The sequence below is a fragment of the Daphnia pulex genome, chromosome 6, assembly GCF_021134715.1.
Source record: "Daphnia pulex isolate KAP4 chromosome 6, ASM2113471v1".
NCBI lineage: Eukaryota > Metazoa > Arthropoda > Branchiopoda > Diplostraca > Daphniidae > Daphnia > Daphnia pulex.
The window spans coordinates 1282093-1297813 of NC_060022.1; the positions used below are offsets into that span (position 1 = coordinate 1282093).

The following is a 15721-nucleotide window of genomic DNA, read 5'->3' on the forward strand; positions in this document are numbered from 1 at the left end:
CAGGTATTTATGGGGGATCAATTTTTTATTATTTCTGCCGATAATCGATATCTTAATTAGCATGGGCTAATTAGAATATTATTGTCGTCTGCATTGGTTTTCATGCCTCTTCTTGCTCCAGCCTCCATGCCAGTGAGCTCTAGGCCCACCAGCCACGAAATCGACACAAGTTTCGGAAAAAGAGAGTAAGATCACAAAGAAAACGAGGAAATATCTCTTTTTCAGTTTTTTTGGAAACGTACGTGCTTAGCTGCACGAAAAATTGCACAGCAAATAAAAGTGCTATTATGTGGTCACCGTGTCAACTGTGGTCCATGCTCTGGTCTTTTTATAGAAGGGCTTAATAGGCTACACACTCAATGCTGCTTAGCAGGTAAATATAATTAAGAATACAAATATCATGATAATGGGAGCTTAAATAGAAGAGTAAAATCTGATCCAGATTCGTGAAATTTTTGTTCCTGCCTAGCAGTTATCATGTAGCCTAAGCCCTGTCGATGAATGGCAGTTTTTTTGCAATGTATAACTTTCTTTATTGTGCAGATTTGAGGCCCTAACCATCCATCATATCAACAAGATATGTTGCAAGTTTGGCTTGTGCTGCGATTAACCTGTCATCAACAATATCAGTATCAGCTCTTGGGTAATGATTTTCGTTACTTTTGTTTACGTGTGACCTGCTTGACATGACTTGCATAAATGCAGTGCTGTATTAGATGAAACCCTCAAACTCCTGTTTATTAACAATTAAGGTTTACCCTTACCCACTGTCTCATTTCCAAATTTTCTAACTTGTTGTTTCTGGCTTTCTGCAAATATTTTTTTGTAACCCATTTTTTGTTTTATTTAGATAAACAGCATCCCGTTTGATTAAAGAAACTACCTATGTCGGTGTGATTTGCGTCTCTCTTCTTCCCCTTTCTTGAAATGTCCTCGTGTACACCCATGCGAGTGTGGGGGTATTCACGAGGGCCCGGGCCCCCCTCCCTTTTTTCGTATCCTGCGGTCCTACCTGGTGATTCAACTTTCCTACGGATGGAGCACTAATGGATGCCTGTCCATATTTCCCAGGATTAAAGGTAGGACAAATGTTTCTCTGTTGTTCCTCTTTGACTGTTTCTTGGCGTCGATTGTAAATTTTTATGGACGGAGTACGATTATTCCAGAGCTAGGCGGTTGATTGGAGCTGTTTTCTCTTGCCATTTTTGTTTACTCGTCAGTCGTCAGGTTAAAAAAAAATTACCAATGGATGTGGATGCTCATTTGTAGAACAACTGCAGATCAGGCTTGTTTTGTACCTCACAACTTTGTCTATGGGAAACCATCAAATTTTAAAATATTTTTAACTTTAAACACTTCAAGCAATGTGCAAAGGACGTGAAAAAGGTAGAAGTACGACGGACGACGGAAGGAGCGTTTCATTTGCATTAACTTTTTGTATTGTCACAGTTGAGAGGGTTTTAACCCAGTAATAGAATTCAGAACCATTTAACAAAACATAAAATCCGGTAAGATGAAATGTTACACTTGAAAAGACTAAACATTAGTTTCATATGAGCTAAAAACACGCTAATCTAATGGAATGAATGATTATACCTTTGGAAATAGCATTGCATTACGTTTTTGTTTTTGTCTATACTGCAAACCGGCACTTGACACTATAACCGTCTTAGTATGCGTGAGCTGATTGACCCCATTCAGCTGGAACCGAGTTTCCAGCTGTTTTGCCACCAACCGAGCTCTGAGCAACCGAATGATCCGGAACAGTAGGCGGTGTGGGGAGATGTTTTCCAGTTGGCTGGAATCCGTTCTCGTCAGCCACCCAGTTGACTGAAATTTTTGCTCCATCTGGAGCGGTGTACGAATACGATCCTTTCGAAACCGTACCGCTGTTTTCAGGATCTGCTCCAATTTGTTTTTGATTTCCGCTTACTTCCACTTTGATACCGTCTTCGGTTTCGTAACTAAATCAATTTGAATAACAACATCAGTAATTTATTTTTTATGATGAGAAACAACTCACTTACTTGTAGGAAAAACTTCCGTCTTCATTGAGGACGTTTTCCGAAACTAGAGTGGCCACTGGTGGTTTATTGATGTTATCATCAAAAGATTGGTGACTACGTCCTCCAACATTTTCATCGGATGATGAAGTTCTTTGATTACTGAATGCATTTTCAATTGCGGCATTCGCGGTTTGTTTGAAGGTCGCGTAAGAATTTTCAGATCCGGCGCTGGATTGTTGGTTGGATGGGTATCCATTATTTTGCTGAGCAGTGGCAGATTGTTGAAACCCGTAAGCAGGTGCCGGATTATTAATTTCTGCTGTCGCCGATGTTTGCGGTGACTGGTAGCCGCCTCCCGGAGCGCCACTCGGTATATCAGATTGGCTTATCTCAACAGACGCGGGTTGGAAAGGTTCTGCTGAATAGTAGCCCCACTGCTGTGATAATGGAAGATTTTTTATGGTGTCCAATGAAACCGCTGGAGCTCCATAGCTTCCCGTTGATTGCGGTGGAATTGCTGCTGGTTGTGCTGGCGCATCCTGGTGTTCCTCAACACCCAATTGCTCTACACCGTAAGCTGAATGAGCTAACTGTAGAGGATCTTCAGGCAAAACTAAAGGCGAATATGTACCCAAGACGTATTTGGGGATTGCGGAACCGTCGAAGGAAGGCAACGAAAACGGAGTAGTTGTAGGGACAGTCAGTGGGTTAGTTGAAGGCACTTCAACAGGTTGCAGAGTCTGATAACTGGGTTGATTTGTCGTTGCTGTTGTAGAAGCATTTTGAGCAACTTGATACCCACTAACGCTCTCTAAAGTTTCTCCATTTGTCGCTTCATTTTGCGGAGTCTGCTCCGCCGAATGCAATTTGGCAGGTTCTTCTAAAGTATAGGCAGATTGTTGCGGGGCTTGGTAGTCAGCGTCTCCTGCTACGTCAGCAGTCGATTTTGTGTCAGTCGGAGGAATCTTGTAGTGAGCTTCCTTACTCTCATCGGAAAAACTTTCTTTCACTTTTTCCGATTCGTATTGTTGGGGAACAATAGACTCGGTGGAGACTTTCACCTGATGGGAGAACTGGTAGTGCTCCGTGGTAGTCGATTGCGGCGGCTGAGTTTGAGGTGCACTTACCGCAGACGGCGTGGAATAAGGTTTCGGAATTTGATAAGTATTAGTTGCAGCAGCAGCAGCATCGGAATGGGCCGGGTATTTTCCCCCTTCTCCGGGTGCTAAAGATGTTTCGGGCTTTTGATGGGCATTAAGGGCTGCTGATGACGGGGTACTTGATTCTGATTGAGATGAAGTATTAGGGACGCTGGCTTTGGGGATCTGATAATTGTGAGTTTGTGATGCTGGTGCTAATGCGCTAGCTTTTGACGGGCCCTCTGACACGGTTGGATTCTTATGAATCTGATAATTATTGGTTGCTGGTAACGCATTAGAATGTGAAATGGTTTGAGGGATGATTGATGGTACTTCGCCAGGGTTTTTCCTGTTGGGCTTTACATTTGTTGCTTGACTGATGGGTTTACGAGTTGTTGAAAAAGCCGTTTGTAATGGAGGCTCGCGGGACGGATTGAAACTCTCGTTCTCTTTTTCCTTATTATTCTTTTTTGTATTGGATACGTGTCCTGTTGGCTTCTTGGAAGGCTGCTGTAGATAACCGCCAGTAGCTTGTAATGAGCTAGATTGTTGTGATGAAGGATTTTGAGTACCGCCGTAAGAAGGAATCCAGCGCTGTGGCAATGGATTTTTTGTTGTTACTTGGTAAGACGCCTCGGCTCGAACGGGTCCCGTTGGTGCACCTTTTACTTGCTGGACATGGTTGGAGCTACCTGCCGGCCCGACTGGATAGGCCTGTGCAGTAGTAACTGGATGGGCCTGTGAAGAAGCGACTGAATAAGCCTGTGAAGTAGCGCTTTTCCCGCTATCGGGCTGTTTTGGTAGCGCTGTTTTAACCACGGTATTAACTTGAGAAGGATAAGGCCGGTTGGATTGGAAAGAAGCGACTCCTTTGGGACTCTGTTGTTGTTGTTGTTGCTGGCCGTGCTGGTGAGGGTAGGGTCTTACGGGTACAGGCTTTTGCGCTTTGGACACACTGGAAGGTGCTGCAATATGAGATGGAGTGGCTAAATATGGTCTGACACCTGATGCGGGTCCAACGGGTTGTTTGAATGTTGGATGATTTCGGGTTCCTGCAGCTCCGGAATGCACACCGACGCTACCAGAAGTCCGGGGTTGTTGTTGGGCTGCATATCCTCCGGGTTTGGGATGGGAAGCAGTCTGAATGGGCACGATTGAAGGTCTAATTGGTCTTTGGAAGCTGTAGCCATTTGTTGCTGTCAGCGCCAAACATGATGCGATAACCAACTGAAATGTGAGGATTAGAAGCATTCAGAATTGATTAGTTAACGTTAAATGTTGAATTGAATTGAAGGAAATGAAATTGCACCTACCTGTAAGTACATGCTGGAAAGGAGAAAATACTTCTAGTCTGTTGGAACAAATGACGTGTTCTGACTTGTTTCGATGTCGCTTCTTTTCTTTTTATACTTTGGTGACATTTTTGCTACCATGGGAGTCATTGTAATAAGTCTCTATAGGTCACACTTCGTTCGGGAAGTGTTTCGTTTTCTAAACCGCAACAGTTAGATTGTCACATTGTCAGTGCTGATTCGAGCAATTGAGAACTGGTGGACTCCAGATTGTGATGATTTCTGTTTTTTGTTTTTTCCCTCTAATTTGCAAACTTTCCCCCACTGGGTAAAAGCTGCTGTTTCTTGCGCTCTTCTTTTTAGTGTAGGGTTTCCTTACCCGCAGGACTTTCACTCAACACACACAGCAATGCTTTAATAGCTCTTCCAACACACACGAGACTTAATTATTCGGCGACACTTCAACTCTCGGTTTCTTTTAAATAAGTAACTCATGCACAATAGCAATTGAAATTACAGTGCTAGGTGTTGTTTTCGAACCGCAATTAGCAGTCTTGCAGTATGTAATTTTGAACACGTCTTCAATTGCGCTCGGACTGGAAATAACTTTTGTTACGTTAAAAGGAGTTGTTAAAAATGCCGTCATGGTTTATTCATTAATCCCAACGTATGGTACATTTTGTGCACAGTTATTTGTCTGATTTTTTCAAAATTGTGAAATTGGCAGGCATCTTGAATCGTCAGTAAAAGGGGTAGGTAATAGCTAAGTGTCGTTGAAAAATCGAATTGAAATCGAAAAAGTGTTTACAGACGACCGGCGGCTCTCAAGTCGGCGAGCATCTTGACGACGTGCGGGGGCATGGGGGGAGCGACAGGCAAGTGGTCACCTTTGGCCTGGAATCCGTTCTCATCGGCAACCCAGTTGACGGTGATGAGGAATCCTTCCGGAGAAGTGTAAGAGTAAGATCCGCGAGAAACGGCACCAACGTCCTCGGGTTTAGGTCCAACGCGCTTCTGGAATCCGTTGGCTTCGACCTGAATTCCGTCTTCACTGGCAAAGCTATACAGCATACGCACAGGACAACCAGGCCATAATTAGGAAATCGTTTGAGAAATGCGATTTTATTAACTAGTTCTATTAGCTTACTAAATTGATACATACCTATGTCTCCAGCTTCCATCGTCCTTAAAGTCACTGGCTGATCTCAAAATGGCCACAGGTTTTTCATCGTCGATTTTCAATACTCTTGCAGTTGACCACGGGTTTTGGAAGGTGTTAGCGGAAGCCACAGCAAAGAGAGCAACGACAATCAACTATAAAAATAGAAATAGTAATTCACAAAGCGAAAAATAAATGGTAAAACAAATTATTTCTCGCTCGCTCTGTTCAACGAATAGATAAACTAAGAATTTTAAAACAATCGAAATTTTTTTTTTACCAATTTCATGATGGATGTTTTGTGGGGGGATTGTAGAACTTGTTGTTCGCTTGAATGAAGAAGAAGATTCTGTGACTTGTGCTGGTTCCTCCGTGGTCTTCTTATACTCGTTTTTATCAGCGAATGCGATCGGAAAAGGGAAGTTTAGTATAGCTCTTTTTTCAAGAAAGCTAATAACTATATCCATAGTTGGCAAATGGAAAGAAACATCCCAAAACAAAAACGGAATTCACGGAAGGAGAACGGGGCAATCGTCTTCAGCACATACGGGTACGACATGGGTGGAGAGAGGGTTGACTAGATGGCTGATGGCGAGAACCATAACTTTCACTAAAATCACTTAAAACGTTTGACACAAGGCCATCGTCATCCGTATCAGATCTTTTCGGTCTTCTTCTCCTCTGTATATATGTTCCTCCCGTTTTACTTGTTCCGCTAATAGCATTCGCTGCTATATGATCGCTATCGACTTAAGATGATTCGTCAAACGTCAATCATGTTTGAATGCCATGTTTTGAAGGGGATAAAAGTAAAAATCCAGACAGATAGGTGTATCCTTGTGAAGTTGACAGAAAGCTAAATATCAGACACATCCACTTTCTTTCAGCAGACTTTCTTTTCATTTTGAGTTTATATTTGATGACTTATGCAAATATTTGAAACAATCAGCACACGGTCCGCCGCAGCTGGAATTTGCAAACATAAAAACCAAATCTTTGAATAAAAATAAAAAGCTTTTATTGCATTATATTGATAAAACACGGTATACATTATCAGGAGTCGAAGTATACCAGAAAAGAAAGGAAACGAGAATTCCGTCCCCGAGTTGTGTATTAAAAGGCAAACACTTGACCAATTTTCTACATTCATGGAATAGTGGAAATAGCGTGTAAAGCAGCAGCTTCCATATCGGCGAGCATCTTGACGACGTGCTCGGGCATAGGGTGTGGAGTGGGAAAATGGTCGCCGGTGGCCTGGAACCCGTTCTCGTCAGCAATCCAAGTGACGGTTATGACGGCTCCTTCCGGATTGGTGAATGAGAAAGCTCCGCTGGAAACGGTCCCGCTTCCGTCACCGATTTGTTTCTGGTTGCCGCTCTCATTGACGACGATACCGTGCCCAGTTTCAAAGCTGCAAAGTAAAAGAAAAAAAAAAAAAAACTTTTTTAATGTTCTGATTTGTCTGTGAGAGCGTGACAATATTTACTTGTTGATGAATGAGCCATTATTTATAACCAAATCCTGTTTCAGAATTGGAATAGAAGTTGTGGTGTCGGGGATTGAAGCTGCTGGGGTATTTTGAGTTCTAACAGGTTCACGAGTATCGGAGGTTGAACCCAGTGGAGAAGCGCCAGCAGCCACAAAATAGAGTGCGAAAACAACAAACTAGAAATCAACAATTAAATTTAAGATGGTTAAGACCGTTTAGATTTTTTTGTTAAAGGTGACGAAGCGGACTCACGATTTTCATTTTGACGTAAGACTGTGGGAAGTTGAGTGCGTCTATCTAACATCTAACCTGTGCCTTATATACAAGTCTACTGCATCTGATTTTTGAAATGTGTGACGACACGATGACGAGCGCATGACCCATTTCCTGTTCAGGTTAACGAAAATGTCGATATAACAGGAAGCTGTTTTTTTTTTGTGTGTGGAAGAGATCACGATTGTTATGTTCCATGCGCATTTTAAATACCGTTCAAAAAGAGTGCGCAATCTCTTTGACGTGCTGTCGTGCTCGTCATTGTTTCGATATTGATAAAAGTGCCCATATCCGACTAAATTCAGTTCGCGATCGTTATCGAAGGCAGTTTTGATCAAATGTCGTACAATATTTTATGTCATTTTGTCAAAACTTTCTTTTAATTGATATGCGTATAACGTTAAGGTAGTATTTGTCATTAACACGTAGACCACTATCATACAGAACACGTGATTGGCAAGCCAAACAAAAATTTTCGGAGCTTTTTAGGAGTCAGTACGGATGACATTTTTATCATTTTAGAATTTCAAGTAACAAACAAAGTAATTTTTATTAACCGTAACTACACACATTGCGAATCAAGTTTCCAATTGGAAGAAAAAAGGAAAAATAACTAGCCGATTATCAGCTGGAAAAAAGAGGCAGGTTCAGCCGGAGTGCAGCTAGTTGTGGCAGCGATTCTAGCAGCTTCAATATCAGCCTGCTGGTGGTGGAGTTGGCAAGTGATCACCAGAAGCTCTGAATCCGTTTTCGTCGGCGACCCAATGGACGGTGATCACGGATCCATCCGGATTGGTATAGGAGTAAGATCCACTGGAGATGGCACCGCTTTCTTTAGGCAAATTGCCAACTTGCTTCTGACTGCCACTTTCTTCGACCACAATGCCGTGCCCAGTCTCGAAACTGCGACAAATTTTGTGATTATGGGCCGCCATTGTTAAGTGATTTCTATTCTACCTATTTTTGTGATTTCCGTTTTCGACTTTGAGCTCTTGTCTTATTATCGGTATGGGAGTCGTCGTCGACGTTGTTTTAGCTAATGCGACATTCGCATCATTTTTAACTGGGGCCAGCGGAACAGCACTAGCAACCGCAACGAAGAAAGACAGAAGAACCGCCTATTCATAACATAAATTGACAGTTCATTTGAATGATTCATTAATTAGTGGTTCTGTGAGAGGTTAAGCGAAAAAAGTATACTTACGCTTTGCATTTTATTGTAGGACCGTGGGAGATGTTTGGAATGAATCTATTTCCATAAGTCCCAGTGTCTTATATATACTACTGAACTTTGACCTTCATTTCTTGTTTTTCTGGTTCGTTATTTTTGCAACTTTTATTCGGTAAAGACTATAAATAACATAATCGAATGAAACGCGTGTCGCTCATGGTAGGAACAACAATAAGAAAACCCCTACAGGAAGGTGACAGAAATCGAAATCTGAGATGTGTTAGTTGATATTGAAAATAAGGCATTTCGAAGAAGACGACGAAAAAGACGGGAAGTGCACCATGTACATCCATTTTCCATGTAAAAGGTGAAAAACAATACTATCCATTATCGTAACTGCGTATAAATAGTATGCTGGATAAACAGCTAGGTTAACCTTCGCGTAAACCTTTCACCCCTTTGATTATTCGTCACTTATTTATCGTGGAGGCAAGCAACTGGCGTTTTAACACTTTTCAAAAGGAATATCACCATCCCAGTCAACTCGGAAGGTATATGTCATGTTTTTGACCTTTGAAGTCATCACGCATTTTTTTTTTTTTTAAATTTTGTATCGAGTGGGTTGGTGCTGAGTCGTGATTGGATGACGTGATTGGCAAGCCAAATTTTATAGGAGTCAATATAGATGACACTTTTATGACTTGAGTATTTGAAGTAATAAGAGGAGTTTTTATTAACAGATTAATTACAGATTGCAAATCAACTTGGCAATTTTGAGACAAAAAAAAGGAACCAATTTGGCTTGCACTACAAAGAAGGGGCAGTTTCAGTAGCCGGAGCATCAGTTGCGGCTTCGAGTCTAGCAGCTTCGATATCGGCCAGCATCTTGATGACGTATTCGGGCATCGGGGGAGGAGTTGGCAGGTGATCACCTGAAGCTTTGAATCCGTTTTCGTCGGCGACCCAAGTGACGGTGATCACGGAGCCGTCCGGATTGGTATAGGAGTAAGATCCACTGGAGATGGCACCGCTTTCTTCAGGCAACATTCCAACTTGCTTCTGGCTGCCACTTTCTTCGACCACAATGCCGTGCCCGGTCTCGAAACTGCGCCATTTGGGTTGCAACAAATTTTTTGATTATTTCTTTTATTGGTGCCATCGTTAAGTGTTTTTCTATTATTCTACCTATTCTTGTGGATTCCGTTTTCGACTGTCATCTCTTGTCTTACAATCGGAATGGGAGTCGTCGTCGTCATAATTGTTTCAGTTACAGCGGCGTCTCCGGCATTTCCAACTGGTGTCAGCGGAGCCGCTGCCGTCGTAATTGTTTCAGTTACGGCGGCTTCCCCGGCATTTTCAACTGGGGTCAGCGGAGCAGCAATAGCAACCGCAACAAAGAAAGACAGAAGAGCAACCTAGAATAATTGAACAAATGAAAATTGACAGTTTCGTTGATTTTATATTCCATTTCTTCAATGGTTCAAATCAGAGATTAAATGAAAAAGTGCTTACGTATTGCATTTTAATGTTGGACAGTGGGAAACGTTTGGAATAATGTATTTGTTCCACAAGTCCCGGTGCCTTATATACTGCTAAACTGCACTCCAAACTTCCGTCGAATTTTTTGACGGTCATGCTTTTGTTTTTCCGTTTCGTTATTTTGAGAACTTTCATTGAGTTTACATCTAAATAAAGTAATCGAATCAAATGCGTCTCGCACACTGTCAAAGCTACAATTTAGGAAAACCCCTGTAGGAAGGTGACAGCGAAATTCGAAATCAGGTTTGTTTGCTATTGAAAAATAAAGACAGTTCAAAGAAAGACGACGAAAAACAGGAAGTGCCGGATATAGAACAAGCAATTTCCATGTAAAGGTGAAAAAAAACTCCTAACTTCGTAGTATAACAGTATGTTGGAAATCAGGTTAACCTTCGCGCCGACTTTTTTTTTCCCCCGTTTGATTATTCGTCACTTATTTATCGTTGAGGCAAGCGAATGGTGTTTTAACACTTTCGAAAAGAAATGTCACCACCCCAGCCAACTCGGAAGATATATGGCATGTTTTGACCTTTGAAGCCATCTGAGTCATCACGAATTTTGTTTTTTTTGTTTTGGTATCGAGTGGGTTGGTGCTGAGTCGTCCCCAAAACAGTTCAAATTACGATGGCGTTAGTGTTGGGGAGGGGCAGGCACGCAACAGAAGCCAAAGAACGCGGAAGATATGGCGATTGGAAAGTCTATTGTGCAGGAAACTGTTGTGCAGGAATGTTACGCATACTTTCGGGATTATAATTGATGGATTTCTCTCCTCTCCCCAAAGTTTCTCTAGTTCTTATAATAATGAAGCTACTCAAAGCGGAATAATGCTGTACGACTTGTGACGTAAATAGGTTTTTTTTTAAAGGAATAAAACTTGGCATTTCGTCACTCTGTGAGCTTCTATCTTTACCCTCAATCAGTGTCTTTTTTCCCCATGTAAAGCTCAGGGAAGAGAAAGTTTTCTGGAACAAGACATTTCTTCCCAAGTTTCTTCCCACCGCACATGTCGATGGTCTCTCTCTCTTATTCTCTCGTGAATCGCGTGAACAATGTGAAGCGCTTTTACTCCGCTGTTTTCCCAAAAGGAAGCAAAAGGTCTGGTACAAGCGACCCATTGACATTTTACTATAGATATACTGTCGATATACTTGACTGCGTGTCAGGTACCTATACGTTTTGTAAGTTGTTCACCTTTCGATTTAACTTTGGTCGGCTACGTCTCACTTATTTCTCGGAAAACTCCGTGTTTCCAGTTTTTCTTTCGGTGGTCTTGCAACCTTTTCACACCGACGAATTACAACCGAAAAGCCGTTTACCGTCTGATTTCGTGAAACAGCAGTTCAACTAGGGATTATATTACCATATCCGGTATTAGTGAATCGTGATGTCGATGCACACAGTACCATGGAAAATGTCTTGTGACCTACATTTGTTTGTGTGTTTTTTTTTTTTTTAGTGTCTGTATTCCAACACAAAAGAAATCCATCATTCCTGACTTGAGCACCCGTTTTGCGACACATTGTATTGGAGAAATGCCTATCCACTTAGGTAAACTAGATCACTCTAGTCTATACTGGACAGGGTGCAGGTTTGCGAGCAAGGTTATACGTCAGAATAAATTACACGCCGTACCAATCTACTGCACAATAAGTTACATTTCGCCGAAAAGAACTGTGAAAGAGAAAGTCAAATTCGTCCGAGTTTTCAGAATTTTTTTTTCTCCCCACGTTTTTAATGTCTTATTAGGACAAACGAGGAAGGGGGGTTCGCAAATTCAAAAAGGCTAATTCGGTCAAATCGAGAGTGGCATTTCAGCGTTCAAATAAAAAAACAAAAATTTACCTATTTCAAAATCGTTTTTTGTTTGTGAGTTGTTTACAGCGCATTTCGTCACATCTCGGAATATTTAGGACAATGTGAATGTGCGGATTTTTTCTTTCAGTAAAATAAAAAAAGAGGTGTAACAGCGTGGGTCGATTGGCGAAACGCAAAATATCGCACCTCATTGGCTATCGAAAACCCGTCGAAAACGAAAATAACCTAGAATAATTCATTAATTATCAGAAACTTTCTTTTCCAATCTAGTAAACCAGTTTCCTAGAGCGATATGTATTCATTTCAATATCTTGCGACATCGTGTGACTGCTGAATATTCGCCAAAATGAAATACCCATAAGATAAGATTCCGTTCCAGTTTCGATGGCTGACGTGCCACGAATCGCGTGTACAAACTCGTTCACTTGCGATTTGTTTACGGTGTTGATGGCGACGACGTTCCCACACTCTGCATATAGTGTATAGTAATTCAGGCGAAGGTCGTCTGTTGCGTCGCCGTTATATATAATATTCCTCGCAGAAAGGCGAAATAAAAACAAAGAAATAAAACCGCTGATTCCGGAAAAAATCCAGTCATGAATAAATCAGCCAGCCGAGTGTTGCCAATCAAAATCATATCAGCGATTGGCGTCGTGTTTCTTTATTGTCGGCTATATCCTTGCAAATTGTAAACAAACAGCGCACAGCCAACTCGTTACAATGAGTAATCATTCCAAAATTCGACTCAATGCTCTCAATGTCAAACGTGGTTATGCGCTGCGTTCAGCTATAGACAATGAGAAAACAAACAAACAAATTCCATCGCGGTATACCGCGCGACCATTATTATTTGCGCTACATGTTTCCCATCAAATTTAAACGGCGGCGAGCTGGTTTCACGGCCGTTGGAGCGAGAATGTGCGCTCGATGGGCTTTTTAACTAGTACATTAGTCAAGGTCCGATTTGATCAGCAGGGAAACAGTTGCTGTCTCATACACGACCTGCTTATCAAATGAAACGATCTCGGCAACAACAGGATTTCCATTTGGTTTCTCTCTTATCTACTACGGGCTAGTCATCCAGCAATCTACCAATAATATTATAATAATACTTCATGTGATTTGTCGGGCAACTTTCTTCCCTTGAAGTGATGGGGCAACAAACAGCAGGAGGTTGACTTTGGGGGAGAGCTTCCGCTTGCATGATGCACGCTATTATGACGGGAGGAGTGCCCATAGCTTAGGCAAAATTGGCTATACTCATGTACACACATTAGAAAAGAGGAAGAGACGAAGGAGTGGCCGTTCACTTGCCAAACAAGAGAGAGAGAGAAAAAACTGTTCGATTGTTGGCTGTCATTGTCGGATTCGTAACTACAGCGCTGTGGGTGTTCTCTGCGATGACGTCAAAACAGGCCGCGCACAGATGATGGGATGGCAAACCAAATAGACGATCTCTCCAGCAGAGTCAATAAACATTTGATTGCATTTTGTAACAGTCAAACTACTGAAATGATATTATCTACATTTCTCTGTTGGAATAACTGATGATGGGAAAAAAAGGTTATCACCGCAATTAAGGCGACATCACGTCCGTCGATTTGTTAAACAATTCTTGGAAACCAGAACACCTGTTTCGGATGTGCCAACCAAAATAGCAGTCAGAACTGGACCCACGATCCACTCGCTTTTTTTGAAAGTGAAAATGTAGGATGAACGCCATCGGAATATCGGATTATATGCCGTAACTTAATTAAGCATGAGTGGTAGCCATCGTTTTTCTTTTTTTATTGTACAATTCTCTTTGATTATTTGTTTTTTTCGGAAAAGAAAATAATCCACCCATACTTTCATTTTTTATTCCAACCCTTTTAGACATGTCTAGGAGAGAGTCGCCCAGAGCGAATGGAGCGGAGATTCACCTCGGCGATCGTGACGGCAGTCAATAAACAGGATGAAAAGAAAAAAGAAAAACCTTGATGTCCAATAATGCCTAGAAATCGTTTGATATAGTGGACAGTCTATTGACCTTAATACAAAGTTACACTCTATAGAGTTTTCCTATTAAAAAAAAGGCAGCAGATTAACGTCTTTAGCGACCGGCATTTGCATTAAAGGTATTCTAAATATGGGCGTGTGTGCTTATATTACCAGGTATTTGACACAGTTGGCAGTTTAGCAACAGAAAGTGCGGGCGAGCGCAAAAACCCATTTATTCTTGTTATCTCTTAACATGTGCATAACCACCGCATATTTGAGTTTGAAGGAAAAATCTGATAACTTTTTAAGTGATGAAATTTCGAGATTTAATTGCAACAGACGCACTTACGTGCAATATCTACGGGAACCAAATCAAATAGTTGGTTATTGACAAGGTTATCTGAACGAGAACTATCTGGGCCACTAGGTTATTCGTCTCGTTCGCCGTAAGGAGGTGGTGTGGGTGTAATTAAACATCGATGGTATCGCAATATCGCAACTGACTGCGACGGGAATGTAATTTTAATTATTCGCAATTCATTGGCTTATGTTGCAAAGAGCAGTCAGCGCATTCCTTTTAGCTGATTCACGTTAGTTTCGACGGGATACGGGGGAGGGGAGATAGTAGAAAGAAAAGAAAGTCATGGAAGGATGATTACGAATTATTCGCTGATTTTTGCTTTTGTTTTTTTGCGGCGCTTATGGCGCAGAACGACACGACGCGAGAGCTGAAATTTCCAATTGAGTTTTCTATATGCGAATCGGGTCGCGCTTTCGTTGGGTTGAGCGCGGGTTCGATCGTGCGAAACGCGATTCGCAACAGGTGACGGTGCGGTTGAGATACTCTGCCACTTGTAATCATTCCGCTGCTGCTGTAAGATAACCATTCACGCCATTATTAAGACATTGCGCAAGCTCATGTCCGGTCATCACGCCAGCGCAACAAGGCCCAGTCTGAAGGGCTGGTGACACCAACAACAAAAGAAGTGGGTTAATATGTCAGACAAGTGGATTGTTTCAAACTTTTATCGTTTTTTTTACGTTTTGTGGGCAGTATAAGAATAGAAAAGATGAGTTGATATGCTAGGACGGTTTTATGTATTGAATGCGCGAAGTTTCTTAGGATCCATCCATCTTTTTTCGCGGAAATCCCTAAGAGTTTTCTATTTTATTTTTTTTATATTGTCTGCTGCGTTGCTACTTTCTTCTTCTTTGAAACCGTTTCCTTTTACGGTCCCTTTTGTTTCCAGCAGATTGCATATGCAAATCGCTCGGGACATCTCTTAACGACGGATCAACGGATCTAGCTGTCCTCCCTTAGCGAAGAAAACCCAAAGGAATTACACATTGTGGAGACTGGAGAATGCCAACTATTGTGCACACAAGATGCGCTTGACCCGGCAAGCGCATTTAGATTGAGAGATGCTTCTTGCTAGAGCCTCTATCTGGCTTCTGCTTTGGCAAAAAGGAAGAAAAGCTATTATGTATATAGGGGAGATAAGCAATCGAATACGGAATAAAAAAGGAAATGACCAAGCATTGGGCCGCTGAAGAGATGAATAAAACCAGAGGGTAAAAGAATTTTCTATGTTCAAATTGTTTCTATTGAAAGAGAATAAAAAAAAAGTGAGAATAAACAGAAACTTCGTCGATTTTTAATAATTAATCGATATTTTAGATGCATGACTAATTAGAAGATAAGTGTCGTCTGCTTTCCTTTGTTCAAAAGTTTCGAAAAAGGCAAGTCAAGTTCTTCAAAAAAAGATTATAAAGAGTTTAAAGACAATGGAACGATCACTTTTCTGGTAACGTGGCTGCAGTGCTGCACGAATAATAAAATCTGCAACAGATAAAATTA

At 41.5% G+C, this 15721-nt stretch overlaps 4 protein-coding genes and 1 long non-coding RNA gene across 7 annotated transcripts; 1 reads left to right on the forward strand and 4 right to left on the reverse strand.

Moving 5' to 3' along the window:
• The first annotated feature begins 102 nt into the window (after nucleotides 1–102).
• On the forward strand, nucleotides 103–13933 carry LOC124196117. The gene is made up of 4 exons (XR_006875589.1): nucleotides 103–373; nucleotides 544–643; nucleotides 851–1079; nucleotides 13759–13933. It is a non-coding gene; the product is annotated as an uncharacterized LOC124196117 (long non-coding RNA).
• LOC124196106 (mucin-12-like) lies at nucleotides 1422–4804 on the reverse strand. Its single transcript, XM_046590918.1, has 3 exons — nucleotides 4459–4804; nucleotides 2028–4372; nucleotides 1422–1964 (listed from the first exon to the last, which is right to left on the reverse strand). The coding sequence occupies exons 1-3, from the start codon at nucleotides 4468–4470 to the stop codon at nucleotides 1670–1672; spliced, it is 2652 nt and encodes an 883-aa protein (XP_046446874.1). The 5' UTR covers nucleotides 4471–4804; the 3' UTR covers nucleotides 1422–1669.
• On the reverse strand, nucleotides 5065–6032 carry LOC124196113 (endocuticle structural glycoprotein SgAbd-1-like). The gene is made up of 3 exons (XM_046590933.1): nucleotides 5877–6032; nucleotides 5600–5751; nucleotides 5065–5497 (listed from the first exon to the last, which is right to left on the reverse strand). The coding sequence occupies exons 1-3, from the start codon at nucleotides 5883–5885 to the stop codon at nucleotides 5242–5244; spliced, it is 417 nt and encodes a 138-aa protein (XP_046446889.1). The 5' UTR covers nucleotides 5886–6032; the 3' UTR covers nucleotides 5065–5241.
• Nucleotides 6598–7426, reverse strand: LOC124196112 (endocuticle structural glycoprotein SgAbd-4-like). The gene is made up of 3 exons (XM_046590932.1): nucleotides 7338–7426; nucleotides 7083–7261; nucleotides 6598–7007 (listed from the first exon to the last, which is right to left on the reverse strand). The coding sequence occupies exons 1-3, from the start codon at nucleotides 7344–7346 to the stop codon at nucleotides 6743–6745; spliced, it is 453 nt and encodes a 150-aa protein (XP_046446888.1). The 5' UTR covers nucleotides 7347–7426; the 3' UTR covers nucleotides 6598–6742.
• On the reverse strand, nucleotides 7971–10179 carry LOC124196107 (larval cuticle protein LCP-17-like). Of its 3 annotated transcripts, XM_046590920.1 has the most exons (4): nucleotides 10042–10179; nucleotides 9884–9944; nucleotides 9715–9817; nucleotides 9238–9634 (listed from the first exon to the last, which is right to left on the reverse strand). In XM_046590920.1, exons 1-4 carry the CDS (start codon nucleotides 10162–10164, stop codon nucleotides 9337–9339), a joined length of 585 nt encoding a protein of 194 aa, XP_046446876.1. In that variant the 5' UTR covers nucleotides 10165–10179; the 3' UTR covers nucleotides 9238–9336. The 3 variants fall into 3 exon arrangements, with proteins under 3 accessions (XP_046446877.1, XP_046446876.1, XP_046446875.1); XM_046590921.1 differs by lacking the exon at nucleotides 9238–9634 and adding an exon at nucleotides 7971–8261 and having other exon boundaries at nucleotides 9715–9944; XM_046590919.1 differs by having other exon boundaries at nucleotides 9715–9944.
• Nucleotides 13934–15721: the final 1788 nt, after the last annotated feature.

Coding starts and splice junctions, on each gene's coding strand:
- LOC124196112 (XM_046590932.1), bottom strand. Junction 7,008..7,082: donor AATGGCTCATTCATCAACAA/GTAAATATTGTC, acceptor TTTACTTTGCAG/CTTTGAAACTGGGCACGGTA.
- LOC124196106 (XM_046590918.1), bottom strand. Junction 1,965..2,027: donor GACGGAAGTTTTTCCTACAA/GTAAGTGAGTTG, acceptor AAATTGATTTAG/TTACGAAACCGAAGACGGTA.
- LOC124196113 (XM_046590933.1), bottom strand. Junction 5,498..5,599: donor GATGGAAGCTGGAGACATAG/GTATGTATCAAT, acceptor TATGCTGTATAG/CTTTGCCAGTGAAGACGGAA.
- LOC124196107 (XM_046590919.1), bottom strand. CDS start 10,164: ATGACCGTCAAAAAATTCGACGGAAGTTTGGAGTGCAGTTTAGCAGTA. Junction 9,945..10,041: donor CCAACATTAAAATGCAATAC/GTAAGCACTTTT, acceptor CAATTATTCTAG/GTTGCTCTTCTGTCTTTCTT. Junction 9,635..9,714: donor AACGGAATCCACAAGAATAG/GTAGAATAATAG, acceptor CAAATGGCGCAG/TTTCGAGACCGGGCACGGCA.